At 45.8% G+C, this 17,440-nt stretch overlaps 2 protein-coding genes across 2 annotated transcripts; one reads left to right on the top strand and one right to left on the bottom strand.

Annotated features, from left to right (window-relative positions):
* Window positions 1-373: 373 nt before the first annotated feature.
* Window positions 374-5,368, bottom strand: PADG_05266 (uncharacterized protein; the record flags this gene model as incomplete). Its single annotated transcript, XM_010762360.1, has 10 exons — window positions 374-595; window positions 716-1,046; window positions 1,124-1,337; window positions 1,401-1,785; window positions 1,853-1,994; window positions 2,052-2,109; window positions 2,161-2,879; window positions 2,936-3,826; window positions 3,885-4,557; window positions 4,615-5,368. 10 exons carry the CDS (start codon window positions 5,366-5,368, stop codon window positions 374-376), a joined length of 4,389 nt encoding a protein of 1,462 aa, XP_010760662.1.
* Window positions 5,369-5,807: 439 nt separating this feature from the next.
* PADG_11904 (uncharacterized protein) lies at window positions 5,808-16,108 on the top strand (the record flags this gene model as incomplete). The annotated part of the gene is made up of 14 exons (XM_010762825.1): window positions 5,808-5,931; window positions 5,992-8,072; window positions 8,140-8,818; window positions 8,890-9,081; window positions 9,139-12,960; window positions 13,023-13,214; window positions 13,270-13,425; window positions 13,481-13,559; window positions 13,630-13,771; window positions 13,830-14,342; window positions 14,902-14,969; window positions 15,200-15,469; window positions 15,641-15,791; window positions 15,956-16,108. The coding sequence occupies 14 exons, from the start codon at window positions 5,808-5,810 to the stop codon at window positions 16,106-16,108; spliced, it is 8,622 nt and encodes a 2,873-aa protein (XP_010761127.1).
* Between the last annotated feature and the right edge of the window lie 1,332 nt (window positions 16,109-17,440).

Here is a 17,440-nt window from a genome sequence, read left to right as displayed (position 1 = left end):
CAAGCCCCGAGTTACTCTCCCGTACTCTAGAGATCCTGTGCAATAACCTGTGTTAGACGCGTAGTAGTGTACAATATTCATATTCACTTTTATCCAATCTATCCGGAGAGTTTAAGTTGCCTCGACGCCAAACAACTAGAAAACATGAGATCTAGTTCCTCGAAAAGAAATGAAAAGAGAAACACGAAAATCATCCGAAATGATCTTCAAACACACTGACTGAAAATGTGAAGATGTCAAGAAAACCCATGCTACCCTTCACACTCCGTTAAACCGCATTCTATCCTTAGCCTCCCTCTGCTTCGGAATGGATGAAAAATGAAAAAAAAAAAGGAAAAAGAGCTAGAAAGAGGTAGAGTTGGGACGATTCTAACTACTTCGCAAGCTCCCGTTCCCACGCTTCTGAAAATACCTGTTGCCACAAATCAATCCAACGCTGTTCGTTGGGTGCCAATTCCTTTTGCGGGTTACGAATATTGGTGGATAGAATATTTCGTATTCGAGTGCTGAGTGCCTTTATAGCTAGCATTGATTTCCAATCCTTGACGGAGAACCTGATGCGGGCGCCGTCCAAGGCGATGATGCCAGCGAATAGCTTGTTCGTTTTGTGTTAGTAGAGTTCACGAGCAGTTTTATTTACATCGAGAGTGCTCTTGGTATGGCAATCCAGGAAGTTAAATTCGCAACTAGATGAAAAGGGTGAATAGGTAAATACCTTGAACTCGACATCTCCACACAGCAATGAAATTGCAAAGTCCTCCACCGGGCTCGTTTCACGGGCATTTAAACATCGACTGCGAGACTGCATGATGTGATAAAAGGAAAGCCATTCCAAGGGGGCATCGAGCCGTTGGTTCACGGAGGATACGTGGAGCGACACCGTTTGATTATTGGCCACATTTCTCCAGCCTTTCCCGTCGCGACTGAGTAGTTTGGGATAAAAGCTCCATGCAATCACTGAATTTATGATTATGTCATTCGCACTGTTGATATCTGCCCATTTGGGCACGGTAAAGAAGTGGCGTTGGCGGTCAGTAAAGCGGGCTCTGTGTGAGAATGACGTTAGAAACTTTGGGACCGAAGAACAAACATCATGCGAGCGCATGTAGCGTTGGAGACAGACCTTTTCAGAGATTCCTGTTCAGCAGAATCTAGTATGATTAGTCCAGCATCAACAATCAATACTAAGAGTTGCAATTTTATGTCTTCGATGTTGAGCAACGTCTGTGGGCTCAGGAAGTTTTTCCTGCAAAACGCGTATTCGCTCATCCCTGGAGTACTTCTGTGGCGTTTCCATGCTAAATACACATTGTAAATGGTAAGAAGATCCGAGTTTCCTATGTCGGGAATTAGTGTAAACATTAAAACGAATGTATGCTATTGAGCGGAAAAAAGCGCACCCCGTTTAAATGACAACTTCGCAAGTTCCCTTTGGGAGTTAGAACCGACAGTGTTGACGAATGGAGATTTCGATGATAGGATCGCGGCGATGCTGACTGCGCTATCTAGACATTTAAAAAAAGCCCCATAGATAATAAGTTTTCCGAGAAGGACATCTAAAGGTAACTTCGCAAGTTGTCTCCCAAGCACAGTCAAATTCTCATTACTCGTCAATGCTTTGACCTCTTTAAGTGCCTCAATGGCACGGCGTATGTTCTTGGACGATGGGGGGTCGATGGCTTCTGAAAGTGTCTGTTCGACGTCTCCTAGATTACATATTTTCACCCAAAGGACGAGTTCTTGTAACGAAAGCCGGAGCATTTCTGGTGTTTGCTGTTCGGCAAGCTATTGCTGATCGTTAATACATACATGGGCATGATTTATAGGAAGAATCTTGGGGGTTTAAACGAACCAATCGATCATGGCGATACTTCGTGAATAAATGAAAGCAAAGTCCACTCTGTACTCGACCGGCGCGGCCTCGACGTTGTTTGGCATTCGCCCGCGATATGAAAGATTCTACTAATTTGGATAGCTGACTCTTCTCGTTGAATCTGTTTCTATTAGCACCTTATCATATTTAGCTAGCTGGGTATAAAATTGTGACCCACCGCATAACCTTGTTTTTGCCTGTATCAATGACTGCTGTAATATCTGGAATTGTAATGCCTAATAAATGTTAGTTGAAGGAGGGAGAGACGACAAAGATCTAAGCCTCACCTGTTTCAGCGATATTAGTGGCAATTACGATCTTTCTTAGGCCCTTTGGAGGGGTGAGAAAAGCGCTCTCTTGATCCTCGCTAGCCATGGAAGAGTGTAGAGCGTGAATAATCCACTTTCGGTTGTTGAACAGCGGTTCAGATAAGATTTCGTCATTGAGCCGCCTTATCTCTGCCATCCCCGGCATGAATACGAGAATGGCCTTGCTATACCGCTCAAATTCTTTCTTGGTTGCAATCGCCAAAAGGAGGTTTACTATCAGTTTATAGTCTAGTCGGTATTCGTCAAATCCAAGTACAGTGTCTCGGGTTTGTCTGCTGTAACCTGCCAGAGAGGATGCAAAATCTACCGTAGGATTTTCGGCATTCTCGTTTAATGGGTCATCGCTGTCATATACGGGTGCAGAGAGCTGATCGTCGGTTGGATGGTGCCCTGTAGCTTCAATTGCGTCCTCAAGGTACTTAACCTCCACAGGAAACATCCGACCGGGGATATTCAAGACAGGGGCACCATGGAAATATTTGGAAAATCTTTCCACGTCAACGGTGGCCGACATCAACACAAGCTTCAGATCTGGCCTGTCTTGCATTAACCTGCGAAGGATAATTAAAAGAAAATCATTGTCGATTGTACGTTCATGCACCTCGTCCAATACTAGATGGGTAATATCCTGGAAATCGTTAGGTCGTTTCAACATCCTTACAACTACCCCTGTTGTCCTGGAATACATGTCAGTGAGGACTATATAATAAAGTGAAGGGGATAGAATACGTACGCAAATATTAGTCGTGTTGAGCTTGAAATTTTACTCTCTAATCTAATGGCATATCCAACGAGCGAGCGACTGGTTCCTACTGCTTTGTTATCCTCTCCAAGCTCTTCGCTCACTCGCTTGGCTAATGATATGGCTGAAATGCGTCGCGGCTCTGTAACGTAAATTTTGCAGTTTCGGCCTGACAACAGCTCATTCTCCAGCAAAAATGAAGGAATTTGGGTACTCTTCCCGCTCCCTGTTTCACTGCAGATAATTATGGCTTGGTTGGTAGAAAGGGTTTCTAAGATCTGGTCTTTGAACTTCCATATAGGTAGCGTTTTTCTTGAAGACTCCATAGCTGCGAAAGAGGAGGTTGAGGATCTATCCGTCCAGAGCTTTCGGAGCTGTTCTGCAGGCTTCGTAGCTTGATTTGGCTGACTGGCCCCTTGCAGGAGGGGGGGGTTGATTCCACTGTTCCGTTTTCGGAAATTATCCAAAAGCACAATATCATCCTCTAATGTTTCCATTTTTTCTTGGACTACTTTTTGAAGGGCTCTCAGAACATCCTTGTCGGCTTCATCTTCCTGATTCTTCTTAACAGTAACGAATTCATCCCACAGATCTCGCCATACAGCAGGCAGTCTCATGTAAACCTTTCCCTCTTTCTGAGAATGGGAAAATAAGATGAAAAGAGCCACCGTTGAAATGTACGACTCAGCCTGCAGGGCGGTAGGAGTTGAAATTGACACCATTGACACACATACTGAATGTGAGCCACCTCTGTACGATATGTCGTCCAAGCGCACTGGAGGTGGCGGGTCTTGTGCTTTTGACCATCTAATTTCAACTTCCTTGCGATGAGAAAAGGATGTTGAGGAAACATCTCTATACACTATGTTCCATGCAGAGTCCCTTTTTTAGACAGAAGTTAGTCGTGAACAAAAAAATGCAGGAAAGGGAATCTCCAAACCTTGCCCGGCAAGCTTCTTCGAGAATCCGTCGCGGATTCAATCCTGCTTGTTTGCCAAAGTCTCTGCTTCTAATTGATGAATTGCCATTCCAATTAGAATTCGAAACCACTGCAGAAGAACCGTCTGCATCAGTGCTAAATAAGTTTCCAAAAATATCATCGTTATCGTTCGAATCAGGCAGTATTGGCTCTATCAACGTATCAGAAACGTCTAGAACTTTAGGCTCCTGTGGCTTGGTAAGAGGAGTCACTAGTGGACGCTCTTTAGCTGCGTTCCGTAAGTGTTTCGCAGTATCTTCCCTTAGCTCATTTAGCTTTTCCCCCCATAGCTCTTCAGCCCGATCGTGATCGAATAGAATGTCGTTTTCGATTTTTGCTAAATTTCTTTTCAACGCGGCTGTAAGGTGCTGGGTTCTGTCATCCCCTGAAGTGGATGACGAAATTACTTTTGTTTTTCCCTTCTTCGTCCGATTAAACAAATCTGGTTGTTGCATGTAGAGCTGTGTATGGAGATTAATATATTTAGGAACCAGAGAGTCTGGGTTGGTATCAGACTCATCAGAGTTGTAGCTTGACTGATTCAGGGGTGTTTCCCTTTCCATTTTCCTTAGACTTGAACGAGTATCGCTAGGGGTGTTATAACCCGTGCTTGAGGGATTTGAACCCAGTTTACCTATCCAATCTGTCAGCATACGCTTTGGAAATAACTACAGCAGACCATGTTTCTCACCCTTCTCAAATGAGGACGCTTCCCTCCTGATATTTGAGTGGTTGGGCTTAGGCTCGTCATATTGGGGTAGGTTCTTCTCGTCGCAATGCCTGGCAAGCCATTCAATAGATTGATCTAAGCCCCATATAAGATCCTTCCTAGCTGCTGGATCGTTGAAGCAAAACTGTAGGCAGTTTTTCAGAGTTTTTTCAACATCCTCCGGCGCAAAATTCAAACCTAGAAGAGTGTGTCGAAGGGTCCAAAGTTTTATACAGAGGTCCTCCCCCGAAGAGAGTATCTGGCCCTCCTCTGTTTCGGGTCTGGAAGCCTGCTCGACGGACTTCTTTACCTCCATTTTCTCCATCTCATTGATTTTATTCAAAATGGAAGGGGACAACCAGTCGGTCACATTTAGAATGGATGCTTGGGGTCGCAGGATACGCTTCTCAGTCTCCAACTTAAGAACTTGGCGAGAAGCATCATTCTTGCACTTGACGCCATATTTTTCAACCAGAAATTGAAGTTCAGCATCCTCAAGATGTTTTTGGAGCTCCTCTAGAGACAATTCCTGAAGCGAAGGCTGAGGCTGTGACCCAATGGAAGCTTGTGATGGTGGTTCAGTCGGGGTTTCTGACGCTTCCTGGTGTCCCACTGGCGCAGTCGAGGACAGTGATGTTGTAGATCCAGTCGCCTTTGACTTTGACGGGACAGAGACTGTTGTGAATCCTCTGGATGGGTTCGAAGAGGGTTTCTTCTTCTTCCTGTTCGGGGCCATCTTAGGGAAATTCTGCTTTTCAATTAAAGATGATGTCAGAGCTCAAAGATCCGTATGGGTAAATAGTGGTGTATTTGGTTATCGTAAGGAAACCCGTCAAAGAAATAGCAATTCAAAGAGCCAAATCCAAACCTCATGGCGAGAACCACGTACTGTCATTTGTGCCTGATTTCACCCTATTGTTGTTTGGTTGTCGTTGTGGAGGTGAAATTTGATTTTAAATATCTCCAAGGCCTCAAACCAGCGTTGCTGACTATTTATTTAGCTGCCACAACAATTCCCCCCCACAAACAAAAAATCCCAAGTGAGTTATTTCAATGGTCAACAACTTTATCGTATTTCTTTAATACCGACGACCACGGAGCACCGTAGTTCGGGAGCAATAAATAATCTCCAGATTCAAATTCCGAAGTTCCGACATGCGCAAAAGCCATGCGATATGGACGCAATCGAGTGGAACAAAGTGAGCGAGGGCTCTCTCGAGAGTCTGGAGTCGGTTGTGCTCTCGGGTTCAACTGCTTGCCGACGCCACGGACTGCATGAGCTCCATGAAAAACTGTCTGGTAAATAACAGCGCCCTATCTACCACGTAGTGCTGCGACATGTGAACTAACTGCTCGAAGGATCCCAAATCGCACAGGACATATGTCGGCCGGTTGCCCAGCTTTTGTTCAGGACGTATCCGATTTACGTTGACCGCGCATCTCGTCAAGCAGCCCAGAAATGCCTGAGTGCCCTCTTTCGAATTCCCGCCGCAAACCAGGACCGCCAATATTTCATACAAGAATTAAGCAAGGAGTGCTCTAAACCGGGGATAGCTGCTGCGAATGCGTTTGTTTTGGCAGAATGGTGTTCGCTGCTGTTACAACAGCTGAGTGGGCTGCCTGACTCCACACAGTCCGTATTAAATCTCTTATCTTCAGACGCCAAGGTTGTGGAGATTTGCCTGCGGGCTAAAACGAAAAGAACCATAAAGCACTCGGCCATTATTGTGACCAGGCGGGCGTTGCGAGCTGTTCTCTCTTCTGAGGCAACTGGCGAGGAGATTTTACGGCGGACAATTTCGATGTTAACAAGCGATGGCGCCTCTGGCTCAAGAAATTCTCCCTTTCTCGGAATTGTAGCTGGGGTCAGCGCTCGGATTCCTAACAGAAAGCCGGTTCTGGACGATGTGAAGGCTGGTATCCTGCAATTCTATGCGAAAGAAATTATTGGATCCCGCACAGCCCTCCCTTCCCATATCGTAGGAGGATTGCACGACTTCTTTATTTCGTTCGCGACTGCTGAAGATCTTCAAACTACTGTCTGGCCATTCCTTGAAAAGGCCATTCTTAGAGCTCCTGAAATTGTCTTCAGTGGACTGATACCCTCACTGGCGGCCTCGATACCTATTGAAGTCGAGATTTCAGAGATTTTCTACACTCATTTCTGCAAACTGCTCCTAACGAATATCAAATCTGCAAATGCATCCATCAGAAATGGTGCTGTCAAAGCTTTTGAAAGTCTGGTTCTTAGATGCAAGTCTGAACAGGGGCTTCTCAAGGTTGTAGAAGAAGTTATCGCGCCCCTGAAAACCCAGAAAATTACAAACGCTGAACAGCGAGGTCTTCAAGCCCAAGTGCTCTCCTCTATTCCGTGCTCCACTGATGTGTCACAATCTATACTGGGAGGTCTCGTAGCCGTTTTATCTCGTGAAGCTAGTGAAGTAGCGTTGGATATTGAGCTCAAGTCATTCTGCTATCATCTCGCCTTCCTCATTCACACTGCAGCACCTATTGGAAAGGAAATATTAGATGCTGCAACTAAAGGCTGCAGTGAAAAACGAGTCGCCTTCCGCAAACTGTGGCTGATGAACGTCGGGGAGCTTTTGTGGAATACAAAAGATGATGACTTGCTTCATTCTAACTTTACAACGGATTTCCTTCATCCAGTGGTTGCCAAGTTTCATGAGTCTTTTGATGACATCGTTGCTAACCTTTTGCCTTCGGTTCAGAATGGGGCAATTACAATAGCTTTCGTCTTTGTTGCTCTATTAAACAGACTCAAAGAACAGAAAGACAAGAATGGAGCCACTTTATTGGCCTATGATAAAGTTATGCAACAGACATTATCCATATCACCGAAACCGTCATTCCTCCTCAACCCGAAAGTCTACACGAAGTTGAACTCTACTGAAGATTTCCTATGGAAAACACGTGCCTTATCTACGGTCTCCAGATCGGCGGTGTTTCAGACAGGAGATCTGTTGGCACAAAAATATTGGGCACAAGCGTTCATGTATGTGATATGTTCATTTGGTACGCCACCAAAGGTTAGAGAACATGCAGTGAATGCCCTAAAACAGAGCTATTGTGCAAATCCAGCCCAAGTTGGGATGGCAGCGATCACTGGAATATGGGAGTGGCTTCATGCTCTAGACACTGCAAATAAAGACTCCGCTTCGGTGAATGCTGGGACTGGAAACGAAAGACTCTACCGTGTAATCAAAGCTATCAGCATTTCGCCCCCCGAACGAGCACATAATCACATCATCTCCAGCGAGATTCTTAAAGCTCAACTGGTTGAATTGCTGGTTCTCTGCCGCCCGCAGTTGATCCCAGGAACACAATGGATCGATGTGGTTTTGAAAACTGGCATAGACCCAGGGGAACTGGTCAGTGAAAAATATGAGGAATGTATGGCACAAATCCTGAGGGCTGTTGATGTGAGTCTTCTCAGAGTTTTACCATTTCACTAGGGGTGATACCGTATCTTAACATATATTTTGATAGGACCTAACACGGAGCCAGATCAGCAAGGGGAGAGCTGCAGCGTGGGAAGCGGCAGCTGATCTGGCATTCGTTGCACCCGACATCATGATTCCGCGCCTGATAAAACAACTCCATGAAGATTTAGACCCAAAACGAGTACTAAAATTCGAGCCAACCGACATTGCCATTGCCCGAACTCCCGAAGGAACAACGTTTATAGAAGTTCTCAGCTCCAAATCCACGCCGGTGATTAGCAAGGGCAGGGATTCCGACACCCTGAAATGGGAGGAGGAACTTCGCGCCCAAGTTGCTCAAAAACGCGGCCAACCGCAGAAGAAATTGACTACTGATGAACAAGCCAAAGTCAATGCCCAACTGGCTAAGGAAGCTCTAATTCGGCAAAATGTGCAATCGGAGGAAGAAATAATCAAAAGGGGGGCTGGGATTGTAGAAAGCCTTGCGCGGGGACCGCCAACGGATGTTGAAGCGTGGATAAATCCCGTGGTCAAATGTCTTACCGACCTTGCGAGGGCTGGAGCCGGTGCCCTGGTCGGTGATGCAGTTTCATCAGCATATGTCTCCTGTTCAGATCGAATATCTACCAGACTTGGACTGGTGCGGCCATTTGTTGGTATTGCTACGCTCCGAGCTCTGGGGAAAACGTACCTATACCCACAATTAGAAGATGAACCTCTTGGTGGTATGTTTTTGTAAAAGACATAATTAACTAAAGCTCGTGTTGAAAATGGTTTGGCTGATCAATTTCTATAGAGCTTGTTACAAGAATTCTTTACCGTCTTCGCTTAGGCTCGGAGCAGCGACCTTTCGACTTTGCTACCCTCTCATATATCCTGCCTTTGATTTTTGTTATTCTTGAGAAGGATGGCATTCAAGAATCTAAAGACAGCAAAGGAGAACAAGTTCTACTAGCTCTCGAGTTTCTCTCTCTTCATACGAGTTCATGTAAGTGTCACAAATCTTTTGAGTTTAATGTTGGTTGATTTACAAAAATTTTTATAGTTTCCGACAACAGGCTCCCCCGTGTTACCGCCCTTCAAACTTTGATATCCTCCATGCAGAGATATACTCAGCACCATAAGATCATTCGAGACGCTTTATTTAATCTTTGCAGGTGTATAGCACATAACTTTGAAAAAGATGAACTTGAAGTTATTCTTCAAGCCTCTATTGTCCCTGAAATACCGGTTCGGAGCTGTTTGCTCCAGGTAATTTTGTCGGAGATGGATCTTACAGACCTTGACTTTTCCGAGTACATCTGGCTAGCGTGTCACGAACATGTAGCGGAGAATCGCGAAACAGCTGAAGCTATCTGGGAACAAAATGCTCTCGGTATTAATGAAAAGTCCGCGAGTCTCCTCATAAAATATCTCGAGAGTACAGACTCGCAACTCCGAGGAGCAGCGTCTCGAGCCCTGGCCCACGCTTGTGAAGTTAGTGCAGCAGTATTTGCTGATACTCTTCAAATACTGAAATTGAAATACAGAGAGGAAGTTATGCCCAAGGCTCCTGAAAAGGACGCTTACGGCATGCCCAAGAAGGTTGACAACAAAGATAAATGGGAACCTCGTAGTGGAATTGCATTGGCATTTGGGGCTATGGCAAAGGGCTTCCAAGGAGACCAAATTGTCATGCTGCTTCAATTCTTGATTGACGAGGGTCCTTTAATTGACAAGAACGATTTGGTTCGACGCCAAATGGCCGAAAGTGGGAGCACAGTTATTTCTCTGAAAGGCCACGAAAAGGTAGAGCAACTGATGCAGCTGTTCGAAAATACTTTGGAAACATCAGATAAAGCCAGCAAGGAATCAGATTGGCTCAATGAGGCAGTGATAGTTCTATACGGTTCCCTTGCTCGTCATCTGAAGTCCGGAGACAAGCGGGTGGACACTGTTATCCGAAAGCTCCTTGCTGCTTTGTCCACGCCATCCGAGACAGTTCAATTCGCAGTCGCCGAGTGCCTTCCTCCCGCTATCAGGCTTTCAAGCGCTGATGCGGCGACCTACATTAAAGAAATACTTGACCAACTCTTTCACTCGAAACAATACGCAGCAAGACGTGGTGCAGCATATGGGTTAGGCGGCATTGTTAGTGGGAAGGGGGTATCGGCATTCCGAGAATACCGCATTATGGCACATCTCACCGATGCGTTAGAGAACAAGAATGATCCCAATCAAAGACAAGGTGCTATTATGGCTTTCGAGTTATTCTCCTTGATTCTAGGCCGGATCTTTGAGCCATACGTTATACAAATTGTGCCCCAGCTGCTGAGTAGTTTCGGCGATCCCAGTACCGACGTACGCAGCGCCTGCCTGGATGCTGCGAAAACATGCTTTTCAAGTTTGAGTTCCTACGGTGTAAAGCAAATTCTTCCAACCCTTCTCGAAGGACTTGACGATCAGCAGTGGCGTAGCAAGAAGGGAGCATGCGACCTTCTAGGCGCTATGGCATACCTTGACCCTCAACAACTTGCTGCTAGTCTCCCGGACATCATCCCTCCCCTTACGGTTGTCCTGAATGATAGCCATAAAGAAGTGCGTAACTCTGCCAACCGCAGTCTCCAGCGGTTCGGAGAGGTGATTAGTAACCCTGAGGTGAAGAGTCTAGTTGGTGTTCTTCTGAAGGCCCTCAGCGACCCTATGGTATACACCGACGAAGCCTTGGATGCATTGATAAAGGTGTCATTTATTCATTATTTAGATGCGCCATCCCTTGCTTTGGTTGTTCGAATCCTGGAACGCGGTCTTGGGAGCCGATCGGCAACCAAAAAGAAAGCAGCCCAAATCATCGGCAGCTTGGCCCATCTCACGGAACGCAAAGACGTTATTAGTCATTTGCCGATATTGGTCGCTGGATTGAAGCTTGCCATAATCGATCCTGTTCCTACCACTCGTGCGACCGCCTCCAAGGCGCTCGGGTCCCTCATCGAGAAACTCGGTGAAGATGCACTCCCAGACCTGATCCCAAGCCTTATGAACACCCTTAAATCCGATGCTGGTGCAGGCGATCGACTGGGGTCTGCTCAAGCTCTCTCCGAAGTACTTGCGGGTTTGGGTACTTCTCGCCTCGAAGAAATTTTGCCGACAATCCTGCAAAACGTTGCCAGCGCGAAAGCGTCAGTTAGAGAAGGGTTTATGTCTCTTTTTGTCTTCCTTCCTGCCTGCTTTGGAAACAGCTTCTCGTCATATCTCAGCAAAATTATTCCTCCTATCTTGGCCGGTTTGGCAGATGATATAGAGGCTATTCGCGAGACTTCACTTCGTGCTGGACGATTACTCGTGAAAAACTTCGCAACAAAGTCCATTGACCTCTTACTACCAGAACTTGAGCGAGGCTTAGCAGATGATAACTACCGCATTAGACTCAGTTCCGTCGAGTTGGTTGGGGACCTAATTTTCAATCTCACTGGTATTCAAAATAAAGGAGAAGAGGATGAAGAAGACACCACTGCCCAAGCTGGCCAATCTCTTCTTGAAGTGTTGGGAGAAGAAAAACGGAACAAAGTTCTCTCTTTGCTCTACATTTGTCGCTGCGATACTTCTGGTTTGGTTAGAAGTGCAGCAATTGCTGTTTGGAAAGCCCTTGTAGCCACCCCACGGACATTGAAGGAGCTAATACCCACCTTATCGCATCTCATCATCCGTCGTCTTGCGAGTCCCAACATGGAACAGAAGGTGATCGCCGGAAATGCCCTTGGCGAACTCATCAAGAAAGCAGGAGATGGGGTCTTGTCATCCTTGCTTCCATCGCTGGAGGCCGGTCTCAATGCGTCTACAGATGTGGATTCGAGGCAGGGTATTTGTATTGCTTTGCGAGAGCTTGTCATCTCTGCTTCAGCCGAATCGCTCCAAGATTATGAGAAGGTTCTTATATCTATTGTGCGAACTGCTTTAGTGGATCATGACGAGGCGGTTCGAGAAGCTGCAGCCGAAGCCTTTGATTCCCTGCAGCAAGTATTGGACAAACGAGTTGTAGATCAGGTTCTTCCGGACTTACTCCATCTTCTGAGAAGCGAGGCCGATGCAGAGCAAGCGTTATCTGCCCTTTTGACTCTACTCACGGAAACGACGAGAGCCAATATAATCCTCCCCAACCTTATTCCAACATTGTTAACTTCACCTATTTCTGGATTCAATGCAAAGGCCTTAGCATCACTGGCCCAAGTGGCCAGTTCTTCGATGACTCGCAGGCTGCCCACACTATTAAACGCATTTATGGATACAATCGTCACTTGCGAGGACGGTGACCTCAGAGAGGAGATCGGAGACGCATTTGATACCATCTTAGAATCGGTGGATGAATTCGACGGATTGAATGCTTCCATGAGTGTAATGCTGGCTTTGATGAAGCATGAAGACCATCGAAAACGGGAAAACGGAGCTATTCGCCTAGGGAGATTCTTCTCTCGTACAGAACTTGACATTTCTCGTTATCACCCAGATTTAATTCGCGTATTGCTTATCTCGTTTGATGACCGCGATGCAGGTGTCGTTAAGGCGGCGTGGGACGCTCTAACACAGCTTACCACACACATGCGAAAGGAGGAAATGGAAGTTTTGGTCATTCCAACACGTCAAGTTCTACGGCAAGTTGGTGTCCCAGGTTCAAACCTTCCAGGATTTTCCCTGCCAAAAGGAATTGCATCGATATTCCCGATATTCCTTCAAGGGCTCCTCAATGGAACCGTCGATCAACGTGTACAATCTGCTCTTGCAATTGCTGATATCATCGATCGGACAATCCCGGAGGCATTACGACCATATGTTACCCAAATCACCGGCCCATTGATCAGAGTTGTCTCGGAACGATCCGTAGACATCAAATGTAGGTTATCGGGACAAAAACTCGATGAGCTAGTGGTCCCTATGCTAACGATATATCTCTAGGTGCCGTTTTCTTGGCTCTTAACAGGCTTTTGGAAAAGATACCCCTATTTGTGAAACCTTTCCTGCCGCAACTACAAAGAACATTTGCCAGAGGGCTGGCAGACACTTCAAGTGATGTATTGCGAAAGAGATCAGCTAAGGGCTTAGGCATATTGATCACATTAACACCAAGAATTGATCCTCTCGTAGCAGGTAAGTAATGTACTCACTAGTTACAAGTGACAAAGTCGTTAACATTGTCCGCCAGAACTCGTCACCGGATCCAAAACCTCCGATACAGGTGTCAGGAATGCCATGCTTCAAGCACTCTATGAAGTTGTAAGCAAAGCTGGTAAAAATATGAGCGATACATCTAGACAAGCCATCCTCAACCTTATTGATGATGATGGTACTGGGCGTGATGGTATGTCAATGCGCTTCCGGGTTCCAGCCGTATTTTAAATACTAACGTACGGTAGATGCAATGGATATTACAATTGCTCGACTCCTTGGTGGTCTTGTCAAAACTCTTCCGGACACTGCCGCTCCGCTGATAAAGTATAGTTACCCACTGAAGAAATATCGAATTAAATCCCTGAGCCTTATGAAGCTGACTATCTATTTATAGGAACCGAGTTCTCACTCCTCTCTTGACCCATTCCTCGATTCTCAGCCTTAATGCAGTCTTGTTAGAATCTGCAGAATTTCTCGCGGCAAAATTTCCTTCCGAGACGCCGTCCATTATATGCAATGGCATTTCGAACAAAGATGTAAGAAATATAACACCAACCTCCCCCTGTCAGAGATCTGGAAGCTAATATTAGGTAGCCATTTATATCGGACAACAGCGTGCTTGCAGCAGGCAAATACCTGTTGTCAGAAGACATAACCCGCAACTTCGAGATAGACAAGCCATTGATTGAAGCTCTCTCACCAGCAATCAAGCCTGGTGGGCCCACAGATACTCGACGGCTAGCATTGGTTGTAGTTCGAACCATCAGCCGTCTGCATCCTGAACTTGTCCGTCCTCATCTTCCAATTCTCGTACCGCCCGTCTTTGCCAGTGTGCGCGACGTTGTCATCCCAGTCAAACTAGCAGCAGAGGCAGCGTTTCTGTCGCTGTTTTCAGTGGTGGATTCCGAAGCCACAGTCTTTGAAAAGTACATTAATGGTCCAGGGGCGGAGTTACCTTCTGCCACGAAACGGAGCATGCAAGATTACTTCAAGCGCGTTGCCTTACGGCTAGCCAATCAAGCACGAGAAAGACGAGAAGCCGAAGGTGGACAAGGGGGGCTCGGTCTGTCAAGCGACGAACTTGAAGACGAAAAGGAGGTTTGGAGCGTGGGGAAAATCGACCTAGACGAGCCGATAGGTGACGACTAGTGCGAATTATGTGGCAATGATGTCGACTAATTTATATTTTTTGTTAATACGAATCTTAGAGACCCTTCCCCCCCCCCCCCTCCTCCCTTTTTTTTTCGGTTCTCATGTATGCTTGTATATAGAAATCAAAATCTGCTTGATGATCATCCTTGGACCTCCCCGAATCTCATCACGTGATATAATATCCAGTTGGGCGGAGCTTTTTGTATGTCAAATATAACCCTTCACCAAGGAGAGAACCAAGTCATACCTAGAGCCAAGATGTAATACAATGGATTTGCACGGGCCTTTCTTCCACCACGTAGACGGGGTATTTTCAATAGTTGTATCCATCCCATCCCGCGCATTTTCTCAAGGTCACGTGGCTGGCTTTCTCAGGTATAGCGCTGGCTGTACCAATCGGGTCAAGCGCAGTCAAGCCCTAAGTTTGTGGGTTTGTTCTCGCTTAGCCTCCCGGCTGCTTACTAATCCTCCTTCTTCCACGAACCCCAAACTTGACCTTGTCAATATTCCAAAGGCTGATTGTGGGAATTCGAACATCCATCCATTCAACGACCGACCATCTACAGTACACGGCATCAAGATGTAAGTTTCCCCTGCATCGCCAGTGGTAGCCCTGTGACCCCTCTCGTTTTCCAGGCCCTCTTTTGCGTCCGTCTTGTGGAGCCTGTTTGTGCCGGATAGCGACGAGAATCTTCCTAGTTGTCTTCGCTTCCACCCTCCCGGATCGCGCGCATACACAAATATTTACATACACAATGAGTACTTGTGAAGAGAATTCCTGGCTGACAGAAACGCCGTTTTGGAAATAACAGGGTCAACCTTCGCACCCAGAAGCGCCTGGCGGCCTCGGTGGTCGGCTGCGGCCAACGCAAGATTTGGCTTGACCCCAATGAAGTCAACGAAATCTCCACCGCCAACTCGCGCCAGACCATCCGCAAGCTGTTGAGCGATGGCCTCATCATCCACAAGCCCGTCACCATGCACTCGCGTTCCAGAGCCCGGGAGCTCGCAGAAGCTAGAAAAATCGGACGACATCGGGGTTTCGGTAAGAGAAAGGGTACCAAAGACGCCAGAATGCCAAGGTACGTTACCCCTTTCATGGACACTGGTATTGGAATGAAGCTCTATATTTCGAGAGGCCTGTGATGGCCAAATGGACTTGATATGTGAATTGCGTGAATATTTCGAATATAGGCAGGAGGACTGCTTGGAATTGCTCAGATCTCTGACTCGTTTTCTTTTCAACTTTACAGCCAGGTCCTGTGGATGCGTCGTCTCCGAATTCTTCGCCGTCTTCTCGCCAAGTATCGTGCCTCTGGGAAAATTGACAAGCACCTTTACCACGAGCTGTACCACTTGACTAAGGGTAACACTTTCAAGCACAAGCGTGCGCTGGTTGAGCATGTAGGCATTTCCCGTCCCCAATACACAAATTCCCCCATCAAATACCCCACATCCCTCCCCCTCTCCCGGATTAGAGGACAGGACTACGATAATTTGTTGAATTAGTTGTTCGGCCTACTATGATTGACGCTGAGATCTAAACTAACCTGACCTTACCAAATCAGATTCACAAAGCCAAGGCTGAGAAGCAACGTGAGCGTACTATCAAGGAGGAGATGGATGCCAAACGTGCCAAGGTCAAGGCTGCCCGGGAACGACGACAAGAACGTATACTTGCCAAGAGAAACGCCCACCTGGCGGAGGTCGAGGAGGAGTAGGTGTAAATGCCTATTTTGTAATTCCTTTTTCATGGGGCCCACTCGGGAGGTGTTTATTTTCCCTGATTGTGTGAGAGATGACCATGGGTTTTGTTTTTTCATATTTTTGTGCAATACTAGAAGGCAAAATCTCATTGACAATCCTCATTTTTCAAGGTTGTTTTCGTGTTTTGTCTTTCTGAACTGCTGTTGTCCTACTTGCATTGATGGAAAGCAGAAAAAGAAAAATCCTCTTAATCCCACCAAATTGGGAGTCAATTGATGGGATATAAAGGCGGGTGGGGTGGTTGACCTCATGACGGATAGAAGACAAAAGCCATTATAATCTTCCAAGTACGATTGAAACGAACAGAAAAGAAATATAAATTACCTTAAAAAAATTTTTTTTTTTTTTTAAACCATAAGAAAACCATCTCCGGCCTCCCAAATCTTATTCATGCATGCATTGCTGTTGTTACCTATCTCCCTATAGTAAATCAGAAGAGCTTTGGGTCAACATATAGATTCATTTCATTTTATTAATTAATCAACATGTTACTTGATTGTTTTTTTTTTAAAAAACTTTTAACCTTTTGTCTCATGCTCAATTACCCCTCGAAACTGGCCCCATAATCACTCACCTCTTCGAATTAACGCTGATAACATCTCATGCTGGGAATATCATCAAATCCCATTTCGTAGAAGTAGAGATATCTAACCGATATCATCTCCCTTTAAGCAAAACAGATCAAGCAGACAGTCAAGTCACTAGGTGGATACTTCGTTGAGTCACTGCCCAATGAAATGTCGGTGATCCAAACTACAATAAAGCCCGATCAAGACTCCGGTATAGCAATTTAGATTTAGTGACTGGAGTAAGATGTTGTTTTTTTTTTTTCTTTTCTTGTTTTTCCCCCTATTTTGTTTTGAAATTGAATTGGGTTGAAACCTTTAATAATCGCCCGTATAGGAGACAACGATATAGGGTGAGGACGACTTTGGAGATCATTGAATTAGTTAATCTGATTGCAAGGAACATTTGTTGCATATTTATGCCACTGCTAGCGCCCCTGCGCGTAGTATCCAGCAGCTATCCATTAATCAAGTTAAGCACAACATTAGCATTGTACATACATACAAGAAGGACGCGATTATATCACATCGACCTCCAGTCCGTCGATGAGAGATGGTGTAGAGAGACCGAAACAAAGAATCCATAAGCTCAACTGTACGAAAAAGAGACGTGGGTAAAGACATTCAATCATAAAACCGTGAGATTCCAGAAACCCATGTAAACAGGGGGGAAATTAGTAAAATGGGAAAAAAAGACAAACTACAAGCACGCTGGAGAGA

This window comes from Paracoccidioides brasiliensis (genome assembly GCF_000150735.1).
Source record: "Paracoccidioides brasiliensis Pb18 unplaced genomic scaffold supercont2.6, whole genome shotgun sequence".
NCBI lineage: Eukaryota > Fungi > Ascomycota > Eurotiomycetes > Onygenales > Ajellomycetaceae > Paracoccidioides > Paracoccidioides brasiliensis.
Note: the sequence above shows the minus strand (reverse complement) of the source record. Positions and strands in the feature narration are given on the sequence as shown.